Below are 23,021 nucleotides of genomic sequence, written 5' to 3'. Positions count from 1 at the left end.
GTCTTCACGGGACTTGAACCAACAACCCCTTGTTTCAGAAGTCAAGCCCTTTATAACTCAGCCATGACGCCCACTTATTTATCAAAATAGATAGACTAATAATCTAAACATAAAATTAGTCAAATAACTTATATAAAATTTGACCTTTTTCAATTTTGATTGTAAAAGATATAACTTTAAGCCTCAGTGTGGTTCCTTTCTTTTACCGTGATAGCCATGTTGTATGTCCTAAATAAAAAGGGGACATTTTAAATATATAAATAGTCTTGGAAGACATAAGCTTCATCTTAATAGCAAAAGTTTTAAACAAATTTCTCTAACACGTTTGGTGGCAGAGTGGTTAAGCGCTCGGCTTCCGAACTTGAAGTCCTGGGTTCGAATCTCGGTGAAGGCTGGGATTTGAAATATCAGGATTTTTAGGGCGTCCCTGAGTCCATGAGTCCACCCAACTCTAATGGGTACCTGACTACTAAACAGTAGTAAGGAAAGAGTTAATTAATATACAAATATTTAAATAATACAATTGGATTGTTCACAATTTTTCATCTTACTGCGAAACCGCTATGGAGGTCCGAAGACCACAGTTTGAGAACCACAGGTTTAAAATGACATAACTTACCGATTAGCCATGTGTTTTCTTTGTCTGTCTCTTGTATTCACAAAAAGAGACATGAAACTTTCAAGAATAATTGGGCTTTAACTCTTTCTCTCCTTGGTTATTTTCCAAGTTTTGCTCATTTGTGGTACACTACCCTGTAATGATTACACTTCAATAACTTTTTTGTATGTAATCAGGAAATGTTATATTAGGTATAAAATTATAGAAGAATGCATGCACTTTTTATATAACAAAAAATTAAAGTTTATAAAATGAAAAATTAATTTAATTGAGTGGGCACAAATCAACGCTGGTATCGTCAGTTCGGAGTGAAAGAGTTGAAATGTTCATAGTGGAAGGCGAGATGGCTGAGCGGAAAAGCGCCTCTGAACCAGGGGTCCCGGGTTCGAATCCTTGCCTAGACTGGGAGTTTTAATTTCGGGATATGCGGGCACCCAGCTCTAATGGGTACCTGACATTGGTTGGGAAAAGTAAAGACTGTTGGTCATTGTGCTGGCCAGAGGAACAGATGACCTTTACATCATCTGCCCTGTAGACCACAAGGTCTGAAAGTGGAACTTTACTTTTTCTTTTATATTTATAGCACCCGGTATATCTTTTAAAAAGTTTTTTTGCCTTTTTTTTTTACCTTTACCTATCCCTTAGTCTGTTGGACCGTTGAGGCATCAAGCAAGACTTGTCGACCGTCTTTCTCCATTCCTCCCTGTATTTTGCCTTTCTTAAAACTTCTTTCAATTCTTTTATGTTGCCCTCCCATCGCTTTCTCTGTCTGCCTCTTTTTCTTTTTCCTGGTACTGTTCCCTGTAGGAAGGTCTTTGCGAGTCCCGAAGATCTTGTAATATGGCCATAGATTTTTAAGCTTGCGTTTTTTTTTAAATAGTTAGCTGGTCATCATGGGGTCCGATCGCTGCAGTAACCCTCTCTTTAATCTCTTGGTTTAAGATGCGGTCTTTGAAAGTGTTGCTTAGGATCCTTCTGTAGCATCTCAATTCCATTGCTAGGATCCTCCTCTCCAGCTCTGCAGTCAGCGTCTAAGACTCGCAAGCATTTAAAAATATGGCCATGACCAGGGAGCCCATCTGTCTGCATTTGGTGCCTAGGGCTAAGCCTTTATCTTTCTATATTATTTTAAGTTTTGAAAGGGCTGCTGAGGACTGTGCTATTCGGGCCAGTAGTTCCGGTTTCGTTCCCTCATCTGAGACAATAGCTCCAAGGTATTTGAAGCTGCTAACACTAGTCAGTTTTTCACCTCCAATACTGACGCCCCTTTTAAAGCCCTGTTGGCTATGGGTCATAATTTTTTTTCGGCATTTATTTGCATGCCATATGCATATAATACCTTTATTTAATACATCTATTTAATACCTGTATTTAATACTTCTATTTAATACTTGCGTGGTCGAGAGGCTAAGTGCGCTTGAACTTGGCTTGGCTTGGCTACCTAGAAGGGGGCTCAAGGTTCGACACCCGACTCGGGCAGAGTTGTGTTTACTGAGCGCCTAAAGGCAGCACGGAAAACTCCTAGATACCCCCTCCCCCCCCCCCCCCACTGGTCCACAATTGAGATCGGACCAATGCGCTCTGAGCATGCTATAAGCATGAAAGTAGCGCTATATATATATCTATATATATCTTCCCCGTTGTATTTAATTCATAAAATTTATCCGTTTTTAATTATATGTAATTAAATAAATATAAAAAAGTAAAAAAAGTCAATTTTCCCTTTCGGACTTTGCGATCTATGAGATAGATTACGTAGAGGTCATCTTATAGTCTCCGGTAAACGAGGGCATCATGTGGCCAGCACAACGATCAGCCGCCTTTGCTTCCCCCCAAAAATGCAAGATACCCGCAAGAGTTGACTAGTGTTCTGTAGTTTGATACATACTTGGGGGAGAGTTTGACGCACTTAATATATTACACTGCGTGCGGTCCGCACCATCCGCACATTGCCTCTGTATTTTTTAAATTTATGTCACGATGTGGTCAGTTTATTATTATTATTATTATTATTATTGTTTTTTAAATAGGGGAGATAATGTAGTGTTGTTTTAAATTTTAATGGTTATCTATCTTTCATTTAAGGTTTTAAGTTGCTATGATAAACAAGTAAACATTTTTTTTAAATGTTACTTTTAGTAAAAAATGAATGCTAGATTTAAATTTAAAAAAAAGTACTATTTAAAAATGATTACTAGGGAGTTATTCAAGTTATTTGATGTTTTATAACTAAAGATATGTAAGGCCTTCAGCGGTTTAGTTGTCTACCACAGACACAATACTACTAGTCAACGGCCGACAATAACAAGGGGGAAGTACTCGAAGGCGTAATCTTATTGAAATAAAGATTGTCTAGACCTCTAGTCAAATTTAAATTATTTTTGTTTATACTTTAAAAAAATAATAACATTCAAACTAGGGTTTCACCAATGTGGCTAAATAGCTTGTAATTCCTTTCCCGAAGATATACATTAATTGTCAAATTTCTTGGAAAATTGTTAGAGCCGTTTTCGACAACCGCGTCCACCCACCCATCCATCCACCCAGGATTTTGAGCCTACGGATTCCCATGTTCAATAGAGAAATTGTTAAAGTATATTAAGAATAGTATCAAGAGATATTGTCACATTTACGGTTTGAGCCACGTCGGATAAGGGATTAGTTTTGTAAAAATGTTTGACATGTTTCGGATGTTCCTTCAGAGTTGAAGATAGTTTACTTCCTAGTCCAAACCTCCCGCAGGACGACGGGGGATGGGAGCGGGCAGGGTTTGAACCCTCGACCTTTCGATAAATCCGAACGACAGTCCAGCGCCCAAACCGCACGAACAGGCAGCCATCCGATTGTGTGCACAAAACAAAACAAACAACATAAAAAACTACAAACACTAAAATTAAAAAAAAAAAATGTTATCAGTCATTGAACTAATTTTATAAATGTTATAATATTTGAAAAATAGTGGAGAAAAGTTGTTTCAGAGTCAGCAGTGCTACATCAACGTCTTGATTTCTTTTCATTTTCCTTTATCCATTTGGTCCTCTAGATGAAGGGTTAGACAGAGATGATGATAGTTTATAGACATTTGAAGTCTCGAGAGATGATCTTATCACTTTGCAACGTCTTATGTGACTCTTGTATCACATTTAAAATTGTTCATGTCAAGGTTATTAAGTAAATGTATATATTAAGATCTATGTCAAACATGGGGAAGGTTCGTTTCACATTGTTTTTCTGTTTTGCCGCGTCTTATTGGCGGCCTAATGTGCCTAACTTATAGTATAATTAAAATACTGCACAATGCGACGAATTACTAATATAATTTATGATTCAAAGAATTGAACTCTGCCTGGTCATGTGGTATGTACTGCAGATTGCCCTCTTATGGTCCTGAGTTTGAAACCTGCACTATTCCTATTCCTGCTGTCCTGTAAGAGGTCTGGGCTTGGAAGTGAATGGATAAAACTTATTAGGCTACGTATAATGTTATGTTTCGCTTCTTTCGGATGTTCAGAATTGAAGATTAATCCATCTTAGCCTAAACCGCCAGCAAAACGGCGGGGGATCTAACGGGCAGGGTTGGAACCCAAGACTCATGAGACGTCAGTTTATAGCGTCTACGACATGACCAGACTATTTTTTACAAAGCTTATATCAACGCACTCTATGTAGTAAAAAAAATTTGTATTTAAGGCATTTCTCCTACACCCACTCTCGGATAAAGTTGAAAATGTGCAACTTTAATCATTGGCGAAGACAAGACATGAATCAATAAAATCATAATCAACCCAATAAGCCAATTAATTACTAATTAATTATTTTGTTTGATACGTACAAACCGGTTTTAAAAACAACAAAACCCGAAGTCCAGTCCATCCAGTCATGGTCTGACGACGCTGTTTTTACAGCCACAAAGTTGTCTGGAGCAAACAGATTGGGACATGTTTGTAAACAACTGCCCAGACAGATGAACTTACCTAAACTGTTAATTAGTACGTACAGTTCTGTGAAAACATGATTGTACCAAAGAAGAAAATTAAAACATTCAGTAATAATAGACCCTGGATGACCAACATTAAAAATTAACATTCTGTCGTCATCGAGAAGTACATAGAAGTCTATTTATAAAGCGCTGGTTATGTGTATGTGTTTTTCGTGTGTGAATGTCGTTCGTATGTGCATCTATATTGTGCATCTATATTGTGCATCTATATTATTATTGTACAGTAGTTACGCTGAGGTTGTCAATTGTAGTCAAACCGAATTTCCATTTGATTGGATCAATAAAAGTTATCTTATCTTATCTTATACCATCAAACTTAAATTAGTCTTTCAATATTTACAGATGTGGTTGGGTTTTGTCCCCTTAGATAAATGTACACGTTATTTGTCCCATTTCCATTCTTAAGATAAGACCCATACGGTGAACTCTATTATATCTTAATAAGCAATATAGCGTCTTTTTAAATCAGCAATTATGTAGGCCCTAAAAAGATGAAGCCTACTAGTAGCACTGTCTACATTCTACATTTTGTTTTCGGAAAATGTGTTTGATTAAAAGAGTATTACACTGTAATGTCTGTGAAAGACTTTTTGTTTAAACACGACGCTCAGATGGCCTTTTATAAAAAATAATAATATGGGCATTTGGGCAAATGCCCGGTGGGCCGGTACCCAAATGGGCCGGTAGGGCCACCGAAATGGCCTGATCGAGGTCACTATGGCACATATCAAGTTGTTAAAGGTTTTATAATATTCTTATTATATTATTATTATTATTATTATAAAAGGCCATCTGATCGTGGTGTTAAAAAAATCTTTCACAGACATTACAGCGTAATACTCTTTTAATCAAACACATTTTCCGAAAACAAAATGTAGAATGTAGACATTGCTACTAGCAGGCTTCATCTTTTTAGGGCCTACATAATTGCTGATTTAAAAAGACGCTATATTGCTTATTAAGAATATAGAGCTTACTGTATGCATGCATATCGATTCATTTTCAAGCTTAACAATGATTTTTAAGGACCGATACACCTAGAAATGAATGCCCATCACATGATTGAGAATTTGTGGGCCGAATTTTATAGAAATGCCCGGGCCAATTTTGACACCCTGTCCGCCCCTGACTCTATCGAATGTGGGTATCGTCTGGTTACATCTCCAGGTCATATGCACTGAGCTAGTGACTTACATACTAATCTAGTTCTGCTTCATTCTACTCCAGTCTTTCCCCTCCACTTGGTACTATTTATCTTCCCACTACTGAATTGGGTCATATTCCCCCCCCCCCATCTAAATCATATAACATCAGCTTTACCCCAGGGTCATAAAATGATCTGTATTTGTCTCAGTTTATGACCGTGACTAAAGATTCCTACTATGACCAGACCGCGTCTGACAACACCTTTTAATGTTCCTAGGTGGAGCTGTCTATCCACACAGGGAAGGACAGTACGATTTGGCGGTCACAGATGATGAGGCGTCACAGGGGCAGAGCCGGTCTTAGGCTACTGCGACCTATGCGCCGCAGTGGTTTCCGCACTTTCATAGGCCCTGCACTAATTCTAATTGTAAATTATCACTTATAAATAATAACAGGATTTCCGAGGCCTCCTCATTTTCAAGGACCTCTTGCAAATTTCCTCAAATTGCAAAATTTACAAAAAAAAAAAAAAAGGTCCTGAAAATCTCCTGAAAAATGGACAAAATTGTCATTTTGCGGTGCCAATCCTACACTCGATTAAAAAAAATACGGCAATGTCTGCTTTCCTTTATTAAAATTTATTGTAAAGACGAGTGTATTTTCTAATTTTAATAAATTTTTAATTTTTACTTTATGCTTATCCCCGCCCAGACTTGGCCCTGCGCAATTTGTTTCGCATAGGGCCCCGCAATAGTTAGGACCGGCCCTGACGCGGGGAGATGTAGCAGACGATCTGTAGCTTGTTGTGAGGCCCCAAGAGGCGTGAGGCTGTGGATGATGCCTTTTTTTCCGCATGAAAAGACTTTTTGAGCAGGGAACAGTATCAGGGTACAGAAGGAGCGACAGACAACGGACACACACACATCATTAGAACAATCTTGCAAAGATCATCTTCTTTTTTGAAGTAACGTCTGTATTATATAAGATAAGATAAGATAAAGAACAAGAGGACTTTGTTATTCATCCATCCATCCATCAAGTCATATATCTATCTATCTATCTATCTATCTATCTATCTATCTATCTATCTATCTATCTATATGTCCAGCATATCTATCTATCTATCTATATGTCCAGCATATCTATCTATCTATCTGACTATCCATCATTTCAATTCATTCATCTCTTTCTTTTTCACTTTCTCTCTCTATATCTCTCTCTCTCTCTCACATTAGTGAATATATATGTTAATAAAATTATTTTTTGAAATTTAAAAAAATGATATTTAGAGTCTGCATTCTCTCTCTCTTCTTCTTCCCTCTCTCTCTCTCTCTCTCTCTCCTTATCTTCATTTCAACCTGTACTATGAGATATCGTGTTCAGTATCAGGCCAAAGATAGAACTTTGTCTCCCCTGGTTCTCTAGTCATAAATCAACTCTAGAAAAACCGAACTTGAGATCGCACAACTTTTCTTTTCGTTTCATATAAAAATCCGTATTTTTATAAGTTACATGTTAGAATTATTCTTGGCAGGCGCCAAAAGTTAGACTGAGCCCGTTAGTCAAACATAATCAAGCGTAACAAAAAATTGTTTCTATAGTCTTACAATCTGCTATTGCCACTACTTTTGTTTCAGTATTTTCTGTTTAATAACCTAATTAAATATAATTATATAGTTCCGATTAATTCGACTTTATAACGATAGAACAGGAAGCGTATATACCTACATAAATAATATTATGTTTCACTTCTGATATTATGCCTTCAAGCAAGCTAGAATTCTCTGATATGTCTTACGAGCTGTCCAACATGAGGAGAGAGCCCAAGGGCTGCCACGTCAGCCCGGTGATTGGGTTCATCTTCGTGCTGCTGGCCGCGGCCATCGCCGTCGGTGTGGGCATTATTGTCCATTTCGCGGGCGGAAGCAAGGAAGTCGTCTGCAAGTGTGATTCCCAGGTGGACGAAGTGTTGCAGCAGTGTATGAGACTGGCCCGTGCCGGAAATATGGAAATATGTAAGTGTTATGTAATGATGTAATGTGTAAGTAAGGTAATGAGTAATTGTAATCTTATCTTATAAATTATAGACGTTCTTTCCAGGGGCAAAGCTAGAAATTTTTCATCGTTTGGGGGCACGGGGGACTTGACCTCTTTGGGGGGCCCATGTATTTTTCGGGGGCCCGGAGGGATTTTCAAATTCTCCCCCCCCCCCCCTCCTCCCCCACCCTAGCTACGCCACTGGTTCCTTCAAAATAAGATAATTACACATTACACGCATCCACGTGTTAATAATGTCTCGCATGTTTATTAGAGAATCGAATTCTCTGCTAAGTCATTGGATTCCCTGGCTGATTCGGGCGACCCATTTCATGCTTTAATAGCACTAGGGAAGAAGGAGCACTTGTATACATTTGTTCCAGCAAGTGGAAAAAGAAATGTGTTTTTCCGAGTATTTATTAATTTTTTATCTTGTTTTTGTTTTCTGTATTTGTAAATTGTTGATTTTAAATGTCTATATAGCGCATATCTCATGTTTTTAGAATGCCCAGTGCATTATGGTCTACTGTTTTTTAATGCCTATATAGGGCATATTTCATGTTTTTTTTAGAATGCCCAGGGCATTATGGTCTACTGTTTTTTAAATGCCTATATGGCGCATATTTCATGTTTTTTTTAGAATGCCAAGGGCATTATAGTCAACTGTTTTTTTAATGCCTATATAGCGCATATTTCATGTTTTTAGAATGCCCAGTGCATTATGGTCTACTGTTTTTTTTTATGCTTATGAAGAAACAAGTCCTTTTATGTGTAAACTGCCTTTTATTGTGAAGCATTCAAACATAACATTATCCACAGATAACAAACTCCAATAGATGACTTCCTTCTGCATATTTTTAACCCCATTGTGACTTCCCGCAAGTCCCTTAACTCTCCGATACCCAACACTTCACCGTGTGTCACGGTTGGCCGCACATAGTAACTGTGTCCCAACAATGCCTATATAGCGCATATTTCATGTTTTAAGAATGCTCAGTGTCTGTTTTTTTTTTAATGCCTATACAGCAAATAGTTCATGTTTTTAGAATGCCTAGTGTCTACTGTTTTTTGTACCTGTGTGTGGTGGGGGGGGGGCAGGGGGAGTATCTTGCTGCCTTTAAGTTCTCTGCAAACACTCTGCTCGAGTTGGGGATTCGAACCAAGCGGTTTGGGCATATCTTACACACATGGTTTTATTATTTTAAGTATTTTTGACTTGACTTTGACGTCTGGGTTTCGGCTGTACAATCAGGATTGTATATTATTTTGTACGAGCCCATACTTCAAGCGTGACAGCAGGGGCTGGCGTGACAGAGGTCAGGATTCAAACTCGGAGCCGGCACCACTTGGCCAGGGCAGCTATTTAGTAATTTAATATTATGTTTGAAATGGCAAGACAAAATACCAGATACTGAAGTCCTTCGAAGAGCGTGTCTGCAAAGCATCCACACAATCCTGATGCAGTCCCAGCTGCGATGGGCAGGTCACGTCTACAGAATGGAAGACCACCGCATTCCTAAACGACTCTTGTATGGCCAACTAAGCGAAGGAAAGCGCTCGCAAGGTGGGCAAAGAAAGCGCTTCAGGGACACCCTCAAAGCTTCTCTGAAGGCGTTCAGCATAGACCCTGGCACCTGGGAGACAGAGGCACACGACAGAGCATCATGGCGTCGCGCTGTGAAAACTGGCGCACAGGTTGCTGAGGAAAAAAGAACAACGCAGGCAGAAGAAAAACGCCAGAAAAGAAAAGCAAGACAAACGACACTAGCTCCAGCTGGAATAACCTGCCCAGTGTGCGGCCGAACATTCCGGGCTCACATAGGTCTCACCAGCCACACGAGGAGGCATAAAACCCCAGTGCAGAGCCCTCAGCCCCCTGGATGACAAAGTGGTCATCATCGAACCACGATGGACGAACTATATAATATTATGTTTGAGTTCAATAATGTATTATGTAGGTATTTGTAGACTAATATATAGAGAGAGAGCTGGGTGGACTCAGAGGCACCCAAAGTTCCCGAAATAAAAAAAAAAAAGACATTTCTCAGTAGGATTCAAACCCGAGACCTCCATTTCTGAAGCAAAGCGTTTTACCACTCGGCCACTGCTCATTATACAAAATAGAAGCAGGAGTCTGCTGGTCGAGTTTTGTTCAATCTACTTGACCATGCTGTATAAGCCGAGAAACACACCTTTAACCCAAATCTGTTCCTTCTTATCGACAGGTCAGCTATGTCCAGCAAATACCCCAGTAGCAGCACTCACCACCACGACGTCACGCACGACAGCGGGCATCGCCGAGGAAACAACTCTTTCGTCCGACGCTCCGTCTACGACATCCACCGCCCCCAGCACTTCGACGACGGAGGGGCCGGTGCTGAATGTCCGACTCCCCACCTCCGTCACGCCACTGCACTACAACCTGGAGATACAGACATACATGAACTCCACTGATCCAACAGATTTTAAATTCAAGGTAGACCTAGATCATATAGACATTTCGTTCGGAGTGTTGACTTATTTCTTCTTGTCTAATCTAATCCTTTTGTATTATCTTATTTCATTTTATCTTATCTTATCTGATCTTATTTAATCTTATTATCTTATCTTCTTATTTTTTTTATCTTATTATCTTATCTTATTATCTTACCTTATTATCTTATCTTATTATCTTATCTTATTATCTTATTATTTTATCTTATTATCTTATCTTATTATTTTATCTTATTATCTTATCTTATTATCTTATCTTATTATCTTATCTTATTATCTTATATTATCTTTTTAATTATCTTATCTTTTTTAATTATCTTATCTTACCTTATCTTATCTCATTTCATATTTCATATAAAATACAGACATTACTTCAAAAAGATGGTGATCAAGGGCGGTCTGGTTATATGGGTATTCGGGCAAATGCCCGGTGGGCCGTTACCCAAAAGGGCCGCTAGGGCCACCTAAAGGGCTTCATGAATGCCACTATAGGATGTATTTACTTGTCAGAGGTTTTATATTCTGTTTTAAAAGGGGCCCCATGAGCGTCATGGTTAAAAAAAAATCTTTTACAGACTCTACTGTGTAATACTTATTCAATCTAACACATTTTCCGAAATTAATTAACAGCCTATATCCGTAGACAGTGTTACTAGTAGACTTCATCCTTTTTGGACCTACACTCAGCGATTATAAAGCAACATAAAGCCTATATTTCCTATAAATATACAGGGTCTCATTGTATGCATTTGTTTAATTATCGATACTTCATCAAACTTAACAGAATGGTTTTGACGAAAGGTAGACATAGATTTGGATGTCCGTCATGTGATATAGAGTTTGTGGGCTGGATTGTATTGAAACGCCCCTGTCGATAGTAACAACCAGTCCGCCCTTGTTATGAGGCTGCACGCTTGTCTTGGAAAGGAAAGACAAAATGAATACATTTAAATAAATAATTTTTTTTTGGTGAGGGGGCTTATGAATATTTTATGGGCTTACACCTCTTTTTTTTAATGCCCTTTTTGGGGTTATTTCGGCATCATGCTAAATTAGCGCTAAACAAAAACAATTGGTAAAAAAAATAATTCTAACCGCACATCTTATTATTGTTAGCCTAGATCTATTACAAATTTAATCACGTGACTGATCAAAACTGATACAATTACACTGAACATTATAAGACAAGATTGTCTATAATCTTGTATTCTTAAATTGATGGAAAATGAAATTTATTTTTGTACTTAAGGGTCATGTCAAGATTTGGGTCAAGTGTCACGTGGAGACAGACAGCGTCACCCTCCACTCACTGTATCTGAATATAGACAATAGCTCCATAGGTTTCATGGATCAGTCTCCTGATCCTGCAACTGACCCAAAGTACGTCACATACGAGGTCGATGACTTCCGGCAGTTTTTGATCTTCAGATTGGACAAGGCCATGCGGGTGAGCTAAAGTTAATCTCTTTGAGTTTAAGTGAATTGTAATAATAATGGGTGTGGTGGATGTGTGGTAGTCCTAAAAGCTCATGTGTTCCAAACCAAATAGTCTCTGGTTCGAGTGTTGATGAATAGTGGTGAAAACCATATCCTGATCCTACCTATACGTAAGGTGCCTGACATTAGTTGGGGAAAATAAGGGCGGTTGTTCGATGCACCAGCTAAACGTAAGCTGAAAAGGACATTGACCTCTTTAGTCACATGAAATATTGAACGAGGGAAAAGATCGTCTCTCGAGAAGTATAATGCCACAGACCAATAGTTAAATTTTCAGATTACCAAATTAATGTTTTAGGACGTCCGTTAACACAAAACGGATGCTGAAACATTTAACTCTTCGTTTATTGTAACTAGTCTACAGTTTACAGTGAAAATTTAAAAAATATGCAGCAACATTTTGCATTCTTCGCGAGTCACATTTTCTATCAGTAACAACAACAGACGCTCAAAGTAAAACTATAACACTGGTTTTGATTAAAATGTGCAATATATACATATAATATATATACATATAATATATATATATATATATATATATATATATATATATATATATATATATGTATATATATAATAGGTGCCGGTACTCAGTGATGGATTGCCTAACTTTTAACTACTAATTAATTAATAATAAACGTCAAACTACAAGAGAAGTAATGATTTTTCCCCACATTGAAAAAGGTGCCGGTACGCCGTACCGGTGCGTACCGTGACAATATAAGCACTGAACGAGACCAACTCTATATATATGATGATATTTTCTTCTAAGTTAAGCGCACCGCTGCTATATCATATGCAATATATTTTGTGCTTTGTTTTAAAAACTGTTACTAGACATAGGAAAATCAATCTTCTATGTAACTAATTTGGGATATTAAAAATTTATTGTTTGACTAGGATTTAAAACTAAAATTTTTTTGTTTGCCCACCCCCTCCCCACAAAAAAAAAAACGACAAAAAAAAAAAAGACAAAAAAAAAAAAAAAGACAAAAAGTTTTCCTCTTTTATTTATACAGGATCACGGTTGTCATGGAAACGAAAAAACAAGGTCGTTCTATTTACACACATCCACACACACACGCAAAGACTATCATTTTTTTTTGGGGGGGGGGTTATCTTACTGTTAGATAGGCACTAATGTAAGAGATTGAACGAGACAGAGAGAGAGAGAGAGAGGGAGAGAGAGAAAGGGAGAGAGACGTAAAAGAGAAATCGGGAGAAAAAAAGAAAGAAAGATAGAGACAGAGAGAGAGATTAGTAAAGAAAGAAATGAATAAAGAGAGACAGAAAGAAAGAGATAGGTAGAAAGAAAGAGAAAGACAGAGAAAAAGTGAAAAAGATAGATAGACAGAGAGAGATAAAGAAAGAAAAGGGTAAAGAGAGACAAAAAGAAAGAGATAGGTAGAAAGAAAGAGAAAGACAGAAAGGAAGAGAAAAAGATAGATAGAGATAAAGTAAGAGAGAGAGAGAGAGAGAGAGAGAGAGGGTGGGAGAGAAGCGGAAGTACATAGATATTGAGAGATGTATCGATAATGTAAACACACGCAGACATATATAAACACACAGGCACACATATACACACTCAAGCAGGCACGCGGTAAGCCCTGACTAAGCTACCACTTGACAGTACTTGGCAGTATTTTAACGCACATTTCTGGCATCTTAGGACTCGTGTCAGACGCCACAGGGCGCTGGCTCAAGTGTTATCAGGATGACAGTGGGTACTTCATCCCGGGGGCATAAATCACATGACTTTATACAGAGATTGATTTCTTCGAAGAGTTGGGTGTCCCAGTCAAGTCCCTGGTCATGGTAAGACACTGGACTGTGGTTCACGTCTGCTGAGCGATAGCGTTGATGGGCTAGAATTTACTGCCTCGTGCCGCTCACGTGTCTTGTGTTTCGTGGAAGGGGGGGGGGGGGAAGTAGTTCAGAGATAACGCCCTACTGCGGCCCTACAGGCGTTTCGCCAATGCCTAAAAAGCACCATTAATATTTTAAAACGACCTATACTATTTATTTCAAAAGTACAAAAAAAAAAAAAGGTTTGCAGTATCGATACATCTCTCAATGATCTCCCGCTTCTCTCTCTCGCTCTTTATCTTTCTCTGTCTCTCTTTCTTTATCTCTCTCTTCCTTTCTGTCTTTCTCTTTCTTTCTACCCTACCGATCTCTCTCTGTCATTCTCTTTCTTCCTTCCTTCCTTTCTTTCTTTCTTTCTTTATCTTTCTCTGTCTCTCTCTATCTTTTTCTCTCTCTCTCTTTCTGTTTTTTCTCTTTCTTTCTACCCATATCTCTCTTTAAATAAAGGCCACTGAAATATAGGTCACTTAAATACAGGCCACTGAAATATAGGTCACTTAAATACAGGCCACTGAAATATAGGTCACTTAAATACAGGCCACTGAAATATAGGTCACTTAAATACAGACCACTGAAATATAGGTCACTTAAATACAGGCCACTGAAATATAGGTCACTTAAATACAGGCCAGTGAAATATAGGACACTTAAATACAGGCCACTGAAATATAGGTCACTTAAATACAGGCCAGTGAAATATAGGACACTTAAATACAGGCCACTGAAATATAGGACACTTAAATACAGGCCAGTGAAATATAGGTCACTTAAATACAGGCCACTGAAATATAGGTCAATTAAATACAGGCCACTGAAATATAGGTCACTTAACTACATGCCACTGAAATATAGGTCACTTAAATACAGGACACTGAAATATAGGTCAATTAAATACAGGCCACTGAAATATAGGTCACTTAAATACAGGCCACTGAAATAAAGGACCCTGAAATAAAGGCATCTGTAATAAAGGACACTCAAATACAGGTCACTGAAATATAGGACCCTGAAATAAAGGCAACTGTAATGTAGGACACTTAAATACAGGTCACTGAAATACAGGACATTTAAATACAGGTCCCTGAAATATAGGTCACTTCAATACAGGCCCCTGAGCTATATGTCACTTAAATACAGGCCACTGAAATATAGGTCACTTTAATACAGGCCAATGTAATATAGGACTCTTAAATACAACCCACTGAAATACAGAATATTTAAATACAGGCCCTTGAAATATAGGTCACTTAAATACCGGTCACTGATATACAGGTCACTGAAATACAGTACCGGTGCAACAGGCTCCGTCCACATAACGGCAACGACGGTTTTGTGGTCGCAAAGTGTGCTACCATCGCAAAACCAATCAAACAACGGGGGATCGGTTCCCTCTACCGGACATACGCCAATTAGTTCTAGCATATGGAATAAGATATATATGTGAGGACTAATTATTTGTGTCTAATTAGGTTATTAAACAGAAAACACCGGAACAAAAGTAGTGGCAATAGCAGATTGTAAGACTATAGAAACAATTTTTTGTTACGCTTGATTATGTTTGACTAACGGGCTCAGTCTAACTTTTGGCGCCTGCCAAGAATAACTCTAACATGTAACTTATAAAAATACGGATTTTTATATGAAACGAAAAGAAAAGTTGTGCGATCTCAAGTTCGGTTTTTCTAGATGCTTTGTCAGAGGCGCGGGCGTCTTGTGAGATGGTTTGACCGCCTAGTGGAGATGCCGCCTTCATCTTGGACTAATAAAAAGACTTGGACTTAAAAAGACGATATAACACTCAGAGACACTGCAACGTATCGAGACACACTCTCGTTAACTACGTCATCACGAGATCTTGAGTTATAAATAAGCCAGCATGACGTAGGAAATTACGATCTGTCAGGGCGTTAAATCTACGACCTCATTTTTACCACGGGTCAGGGTTGAAAACTAGCGACACTCAAGACTAGGTAATAGAATGGATGAAAATCATGGATCGGAAATCAGACTTCTAAACGAAAAAAAGAAAATCTTCAAGATATTTATAACAGTTATAGTTTTAGACACGCAAGCAGAGACATGCAGGTGCATACACACTTTCACTAGTTAGTTGCTGGTACCTTGTTACTGGTTGAAAGGTCGTGGCGATAGAGCCTTAGATTAGTAACACAGGGTTACAAGTTTGACTCTCATAGTAGTGAGGATTGCGTATAATTTCTAATCTATAAAGTACGTGGGAAGTTGGACTCGGGGGTGGTTTGTGTGTGTATGTTTGCTGGGGGGGGGGGGGGAACAAATAGAAAGTGGTATGTGACTGAATCTCATATGCGGGTATGTGACTGAATCTCATTATGAGGGTATGGGACTGAATCTCATATAAGGGTATGTGACTGAATGTCATATGAGGGTATGTGACTGAATCTCATATGAGGGTATGGGACTGAATCTCATATGAGGGTATGTGACTGAATCTCAAATGAGGATATGTGACTGAATCTCATATGAGGGTATGGGATTGAATCTCATATGAGGGTATGTGACTGAATCTCATATGAGGGTATGTGACTGAATCTCATATAAAGGTATGTGACTGAATCTCATATGAGGGTATGTGACTGAATCTCATATGAGGGTATGTGACTGAATGTCATATGAGGGTATGTGATTGAATCTCATATGAGGGTATATGACTGAATCTCATATGAGGGTATGTGACTGAATCTCATATCAGAGTATGTGACTGAATCTCATATGAGGGTATGGGATTGAATCTCATATGATGGTATGTGACTGAATCTCATATGAGGGTAAGTGACTGAATCTCATATAAGGGTATGGGATTGAATCTCATATGAGGGTATGGGACTGAATCTCATATGAGGGTATGGGACTGAATCTCATATGAGGGTATGTGACTGAATCTCATATGAGGGCATGTGACTGAATCTCATATGAGGGCATGTGACTGAATCTCATATGAGGGCATGCGACTGACAGTTAACAACTATTTAGACAGTCTGCATTTGAAGAGGGTAAAGTAAGATCCTGGTAGAAGCTATGGGAGTAAATATTTGCACGTGAAAGTAGCAGTATTATAAAATGTTAAACATTTTTAGCCAAAAGCTTCTATGCAGTATTATGGTTGAGGTTGGCCCGAATTTATTTGTGAGCCACGTGGAGGAGTTTAATTTCTGTTTCTAGTGAGAATCTGATTAGTGAGCTAGGTCAATATTTAGTGGTTTTAATCAATTCATTGGCGGCAAACAATATTTTTTTAACTGCAGGAACATCAAGTACACCCTTTTATAGTCTTAAGACTTATTATTGAGATCTATTAAGTCTAAATCAACAGCTAGGCCTATATAGATCTAAAAACATTAGGGTAACCAACTCTAGAAAATAAACCTTAATCCACACCCTCTCTGACCATAAAGTAAATAGACTTGGTCCGACTGATTTTAACAACCTGGTCAGCTAGACATACACATGACCACATGTAGGCCTAGTGTACTGTATGTGTTTAGTCGACAATACTGTAAGACTACCCTGCATTAAGCGTTAAATAGTGTTTTCTTAATGTGGAGAGGTCAGACAAGAAAATAACACACTGGCGTGGTTAGTCAAGCATGTTCGTAGATATATCTTTACACTAAAATAGTTATACACCATCCCTGCCCAGAAAGTAAATAGACAGTGTGTCCGACTGATTTTAACAACCTGGCCAGATAGACGTACACGTGTTGGCCTATATAGCGTACTGAGTGTGCAGTCCATAATAACAAGATCACCCAGTTTTTTTCCCTTGCGCGTTTAACGGTTATGCAATAGTGTTAATAGTATTTTTAGTGGTCAGACGAGAAAATAGCACATCAGCATGGTTAGTCAAGCATGTATTTTACACTATAAAATAGTTATACTGGTCAAATGTTTCTTAAAACTCCAACGATTTCGTTTCTATTTCTTTGGATACTAGATCTAAATTTGAAATTCTGAATCTATGTTATTTAGTGAGATTTTAAACTTTACCAGTATAAGTAAGATTTTCCGTTATATAATAAGTTAATATAATTTAATTTACCATTATTTCCTAAAGGTTTTAATTCAAGGCAAAAATACAAGCACACATATTTATTTAGACATTTTATTTTATTGTGCATTAACGTTTATGTAAGAAACATATTCCTTAATACTGATTTTATTATGGATAAAAATATTTCTACAATGTTAAAAGAATAAGATCGAACCGTAGGCATACAGTCGGATGATTATATCTATATAGGTCTAGTTCAACCCCCGCCCCCCCTCCCCCGAAACAAAAGTTTGTTATAGTTTAATTAACTTTCTTTAGTTTAGTTTAACTATCTTTTGAAATTCATGATAAACTAATAGTTGAACTACTTTATTTTAGTTGAAAACTAGTTTTAGTTTAACTTTTAAAAGTGAGTTTAGCTCCCATCACTACATATGAGGGTATGGGACTGAATCTCATATGAGGGTATGATGTCTGGAAAGTTGAGGGGAGGTGTCATGGAATGTGTGTGTGTGTGTGTTTGTGTTACTATGGCGACGGTGGGAAAAGGATAGCGATTGGTTGTGAATGATGCAACAGAAGCGATAAAGTCGTCAGCAGCGTTATGTAGGACAGACGACTCTAGAAAACTAGACTAAAAAGAAGCGTTGTAGTGAGTTCGACATTCGAACCCAGGGCCCCTGGTTTGGAAGCCAAGCGCTTAACCCCTCAGCCACCACGCTCCCTAAATTTGATAAGGTCTAGGTCATATTACACTTCGCCCATGTTACACTTGGATGAAATTATGTCCTCTGTCAACAGGTCAACAGGACCTATGTCCTAGAGATGAGCTACAGTTCAAACATCAGCAACACGCTGGTTGGTCTTTACTACTCCAGGTACTCCAGGAACGGAACTGACGTGTAAGTAACGTCATAGGCGGAAACTGGGGATGGGGAACACATAGGCAAACATCTCAAACATCTTTATTGCGATGCTCAACCTTCATTATAATGTTTATATCAACTCATTCTGTCTTTCTGTCTGTCTGTCTGTAAAAAAGTTTGTTCACGTTATCTCTCCCACACCCGGATCTAGTTCAAATTTTGCACAATTATTCATTGGTATATATAAGACAGGAATCAATAAAAAGACATAACCAATTAGTTAATTAAATACTTGTAATTAAAATAATTATCAGTTCTGAAGGAACATTCGATACAATGTAAAAAAAAAGCAACAATTATCTTTATTAACAGTTGTTCCCTCCCCCCCCCCCTTTTTCGCAGCAGTAATCATTGTTCAGTCTGTTAATTGATTAATTGATACTCTCTGATTGACAGGTATCTAGCTACCACGTCCTTCCAGCCCACTGATGCCAGGAAGATGTTTCCTTGCTTCGATGAGCCGGCCATGAAGGCAAGTTTTAACGTCACACTGGTCAGACCCATCGACATGATTTCGCTGTCCAACGTGGAGCTTTTGGACAGCAGGGAAACTTTGTAAGAACTTTGACCTTTCTCATTGCCTTTATATGGTGTCAGCTTAAGGGAGGCGACCTCAAACGCAGGGCCGGGCTTGGGTAATTAGAGGTCCTTGGCGAAGACTGAAAAATATGCAGAAATTGAAAACTATCCTAGTATCTATATCTAAATTAATAAATAAATTGAATTATTACAAACATCGAGAGTGTGCGGTGAAGAAATAAATTTATAATTCCAGAGTATATGCCATTCTTATATCATCTTGATGGCGCCAGTACCCATTTGATATAAGGGTCGGTCATGCATATGTAAGTGTGGGTGTGTATCCTTTAGTTGATGATATGCCAATCCTTGTATAATTTTTCTGTCTCTGATGGTTTCAATAGTTATGTGGTATGTCTTTGCTATTAAATATTTTCATTACCTCTATTATATTTTTGTAAAGTAATTAAGTGTATAGATTAATCATGTTTCAAATTTTCTCTTTAATTCTTTATGATTTAATATTTGTAAAATGTGAGAACTTACAAATAAAAATAATTTAAAAAATTAATTAAAAAAACAAAAAGCCCACACAAGAGGCGGGAGGGCCTAAAAAAGAGGCATATAAAGCCCCAAAAAGAGGCAAAGAAAAGAGACCTGAGACCCAAGGATTCCCATGATGCCAAAGCTAAAATTGAATAGCGCTAATTCTGAGGTTTCCTAAACAAAAATAAAAATAAATATCCTTTCGACATTTCACTAAATGGAAAAACAATGGTCTTTTAACATATGTAATCCAACAAATGGATCTAAACACTCGTGAATAAGGCCTTGAAGTATAAACCATAATAGAGACCTTGAGCTAGGCTATCAGGCATGGGACTATAGCAGCGGTTCTCAACCCTTTATGCTCGGCGACCCCTTTTTAAAATCCCCCACTCTGCCGCGAACCCCCCCCCCCCAGACACACACATACAGCAAAAGAAGAATAGACAACAACAATCCATATTTTCGATGGTCTTAGGCGAGCCCTGTCAAATTGTCAATCGACCCGCAAGGGGGTCACGAGTCACAGGTTGAGAACCCCTGGACTATAGAATTCTGCCATGTTTGATAAATGTTTCGTAATTTCTTTTCAAAAACATTATTTTTTTTTTATTTTGCGAGGCCCCCAACTATCGGAGGCCCTAGGCGGCTGTAGCCAATTCCTTATAAGCAGACTTCTCACAAAACATTATGTCAATTTACTTACAATAAGAAGACAAGTAAATCTAACAATTTTGTGGTCAATATATATTTGCATATTTAGAAACTATTTCCGGTGAGCAAAAGTCCAAATTAAACCGGAGATGCTTGTTTTGATGAAAAAAAAAAATAACAGAGACACTTCTTACGAAATAAAACACTTTAGTACTCCTAGTGGACGTCACAACAAGAAAAAAAAATTCTTAAAAAAAAAAAAAAAAAAACTTATATTAAGCATAGTTGCATGATATAGTTTGGATCAGTGATGTCTTAGGCGAGCCCTGTCAAATTGTCAATCGACCCCCAAGGGGGTCACGAGTCACAGGTTGAGAACCCCTGGACTATAGAATTCTGCCATGTTTGATCAATGTTTTTTAATTTCTTTTCAAATACATTATTTTTTTTCATTTTGCGAGCCCCCCTAACAATTTTGTGGTCAATATATATTTGCATATTTAGAAACTATTTCCGGTGAGCAAAAGTCCAAATTATACCGGAGATGCTTGTGTTGATGAAAAAAAAATAACAGTGACACTTCTTACGAAATAAAACACTTTAGTACTCCTAGTAGACGTCACAACAAGAAAAAAAAATTCTTAAAAAAAAAACAAAAAAAAAAAAAAAAAAAAACTTATATTAAGCATAGTTGCATGATATAGTTTGGATCAGTGATGCCCGAGTACACTATTCTGCCTCAACGTGGCACTCGGGAGGAAACGATTACTTGAGGAAGTAATTAGGCTAAATGAATAGCAAAACAAAACTCCTGTGGGAGTGTCTAAGGGAATGCGAGAGCTTTCCCATTGCACGGTGCGGAGTTGAAAGAGAGCTTCCACGTCCCTGTCGATAATCCATGCGCCGTTCCTCAAGGGACCGTTACACTAATGGCGAGTCCTGTACGGTTAGCTTGGTACAACATAGGAAAATGGCTGGGGTTCCCGGTGTGCTCGGCCTTCGGCCATGCATTCTAGTCCATGCCCTCCGGAGTGCCAGATATATTGGAAATAGCAATGCTTTACATAGACAGGCTTAAATACCTAGAGTTCGAAGAGCTCAACTCTTTTGACAATCATACGATCAATCATACCATTAAATTTGTCATAGGACACAGATTTAGATTCTCAATAAAAAAGCATTTATAGAAATTTAAAAAAAAAAGGGGGGGGGAGGATATGAATTTGAAATCGTGGCTCAAGCCTTCTTAGGCTTATCAAGCCAACACGCTAACCACTCGGCTAGTGAAGACTGACAAAGTAAGCTGTGTAACGAATGTTTGTATATAAGTTGTACTCGAAGTATTTCTAAAGTACCTTGATAATTCGTAGATGCGTGAGTACCTTGTAAGATGTATTACAGATGCGAGTCCTAACATATGTATCTACATCACGTCACAAAGAATGAAAAGTATCGAATAAGATCAATGGACAGTAACTCGAGATGAAAAATGTCATAACAATCTTTAATGCAGAATGGGCCACAGTCGATTCAGTCACTACTACGATGTTCTCCCTTTGAGAGCCCAGCAATAACTGATCTAAAAGTCTACAATACTAATCTCTAACCCTATGCCTATGTTGTCACTATGTCGCGTTCAAAGTCCGTCTATTATAGTTCGTACCTAAACTAATAATTATAAGGCTTGCCTTCGAGTCCGAAAATTAGTGAGGAATGCAGTACTCCCCCGTGGCAGCACAGCCCCAGCTGTGACAATATTTTGCCACTCCAAGGCAAGCTGAACCATTGTCCGCAGGTGGTCAATTTAAATTTTCTTTTCGCCGTCTGCGTTTGTCCTCGGCAGCGGATTTTCTTTCTAAACTAATAGTTGATATAAGCTTGTAAAAAGATTAAGCACACACTATTAACACACAATATAAATTCATGGCAATAGTACATTTCAGAGAACTAACCTTCTAACTAAGAAACCTTTAATTAAAGTTCGCTTAGTAGTGCGTTGTTGCTAGGCCTTGTTGCCGTCACTAGTTGGTCAGTGAGTCTCTTGCTTTGTTATATCTAAGTCACTATTTCCTCTCAGAAAAAAAAAAAAATCTCTAGTGCTGCCTTTATAAGTGCGTATCTTCCGTTTCTAGCTCAATTTTTACAACGCCTTTATCAACTCATTCTGTCAGTCTGTCTGTCAGTCTGGTAAAAAGTTTAAATACGTTATTTCTCCCACACCCAATCTCGGATCAAGGTGACATTTTTTGCACAATTATTTCTTGTACCTGATAAAACAAGTATTAATTTTTTTTTTTAATTTAACAATTCAATTAATTATTTTGTTTGGTAGCGAACAAAGGCAAGAATGTGTACTTGACATATGTGGTGACATAAGTTGAAATTATCCCCTGTATACTTTGTGTACAGGAGTAGGTTATGGCTTAAATAATTGAAATTAACAATAGATAACTATCAAAGCTATTTCATAAACACTTCGATGGCACAGTGATTGGTGTGTTTGATTGAGGAGTCTTAAGCCCTCGAGTTAGAATTCAAGTCCTGCAACTTTAAAAAAATATGAATAAAATACATTTAAAAATCTATCATGTTAACCCACTCCAAGGTATCCCCCTTTTTTATCTCTCCCTCTTTTTTTTTCTCCGTCTGGTCATGGGCGTAGCCAGGAATTTTTCATTGTTTGGGGGC

At 38.0% G+C, this 23,021-nt stretch overlaps 1 protein-coding gene across 1 annotated transcript in view; it reads left to right on the top strand.

The window, feature by feature from the left end:
* Positions 1–7,255: 7,255 nt before the first annotated feature.
* LOC106074934 (aminopeptidase N-like) overlaps positions 7,256–23,021 on the top strand; it is a 75,487-nt gene continuing 59,721 nt past the window's right edge. Inside the window, exons 1-5 of the mRNA XM_056011820.1 lie at positions 7,256–7,780; positions 10,028–10,278; positions 11,545–11,742; positions 18,490–18,590; positions 19,011–19,169. Of these exons, the coding sequence (XP_055867795.1) occupies positions 7,525–7,780; positions 10,028–10,278; positions 11,545–11,742; positions 18,490–18,590; positions 19,011–19,169 (965 nt within the window). The 5' untranslated portion in view covers positions 7,256–7,524. The remainder of the gene's footprint in view (positions 7,781–10,027; positions 10,279–11,544; positions 11,743–18,489; positions 18,591–19,010; positions 19,170–23,021) is intronic.

This window comes from Biomphalaria glabrata, chromosome 15, assembly GCF_947242115.1.
Source record: "Biomphalaria glabrata chromosome 15, xgBioGlab47.1, whole genome shotgun sequence".
In the NCBI taxonomy this organism is placed as follows: domain Eukaryota; kingdom Metazoa; phylum Mollusca; class Gastropoda; family Planorbidae; genus Biomphalaria; species Biomphalaria glabrata.
This window is presented reverse-complemented; position numbering and strand designations above follow the sequence as displayed.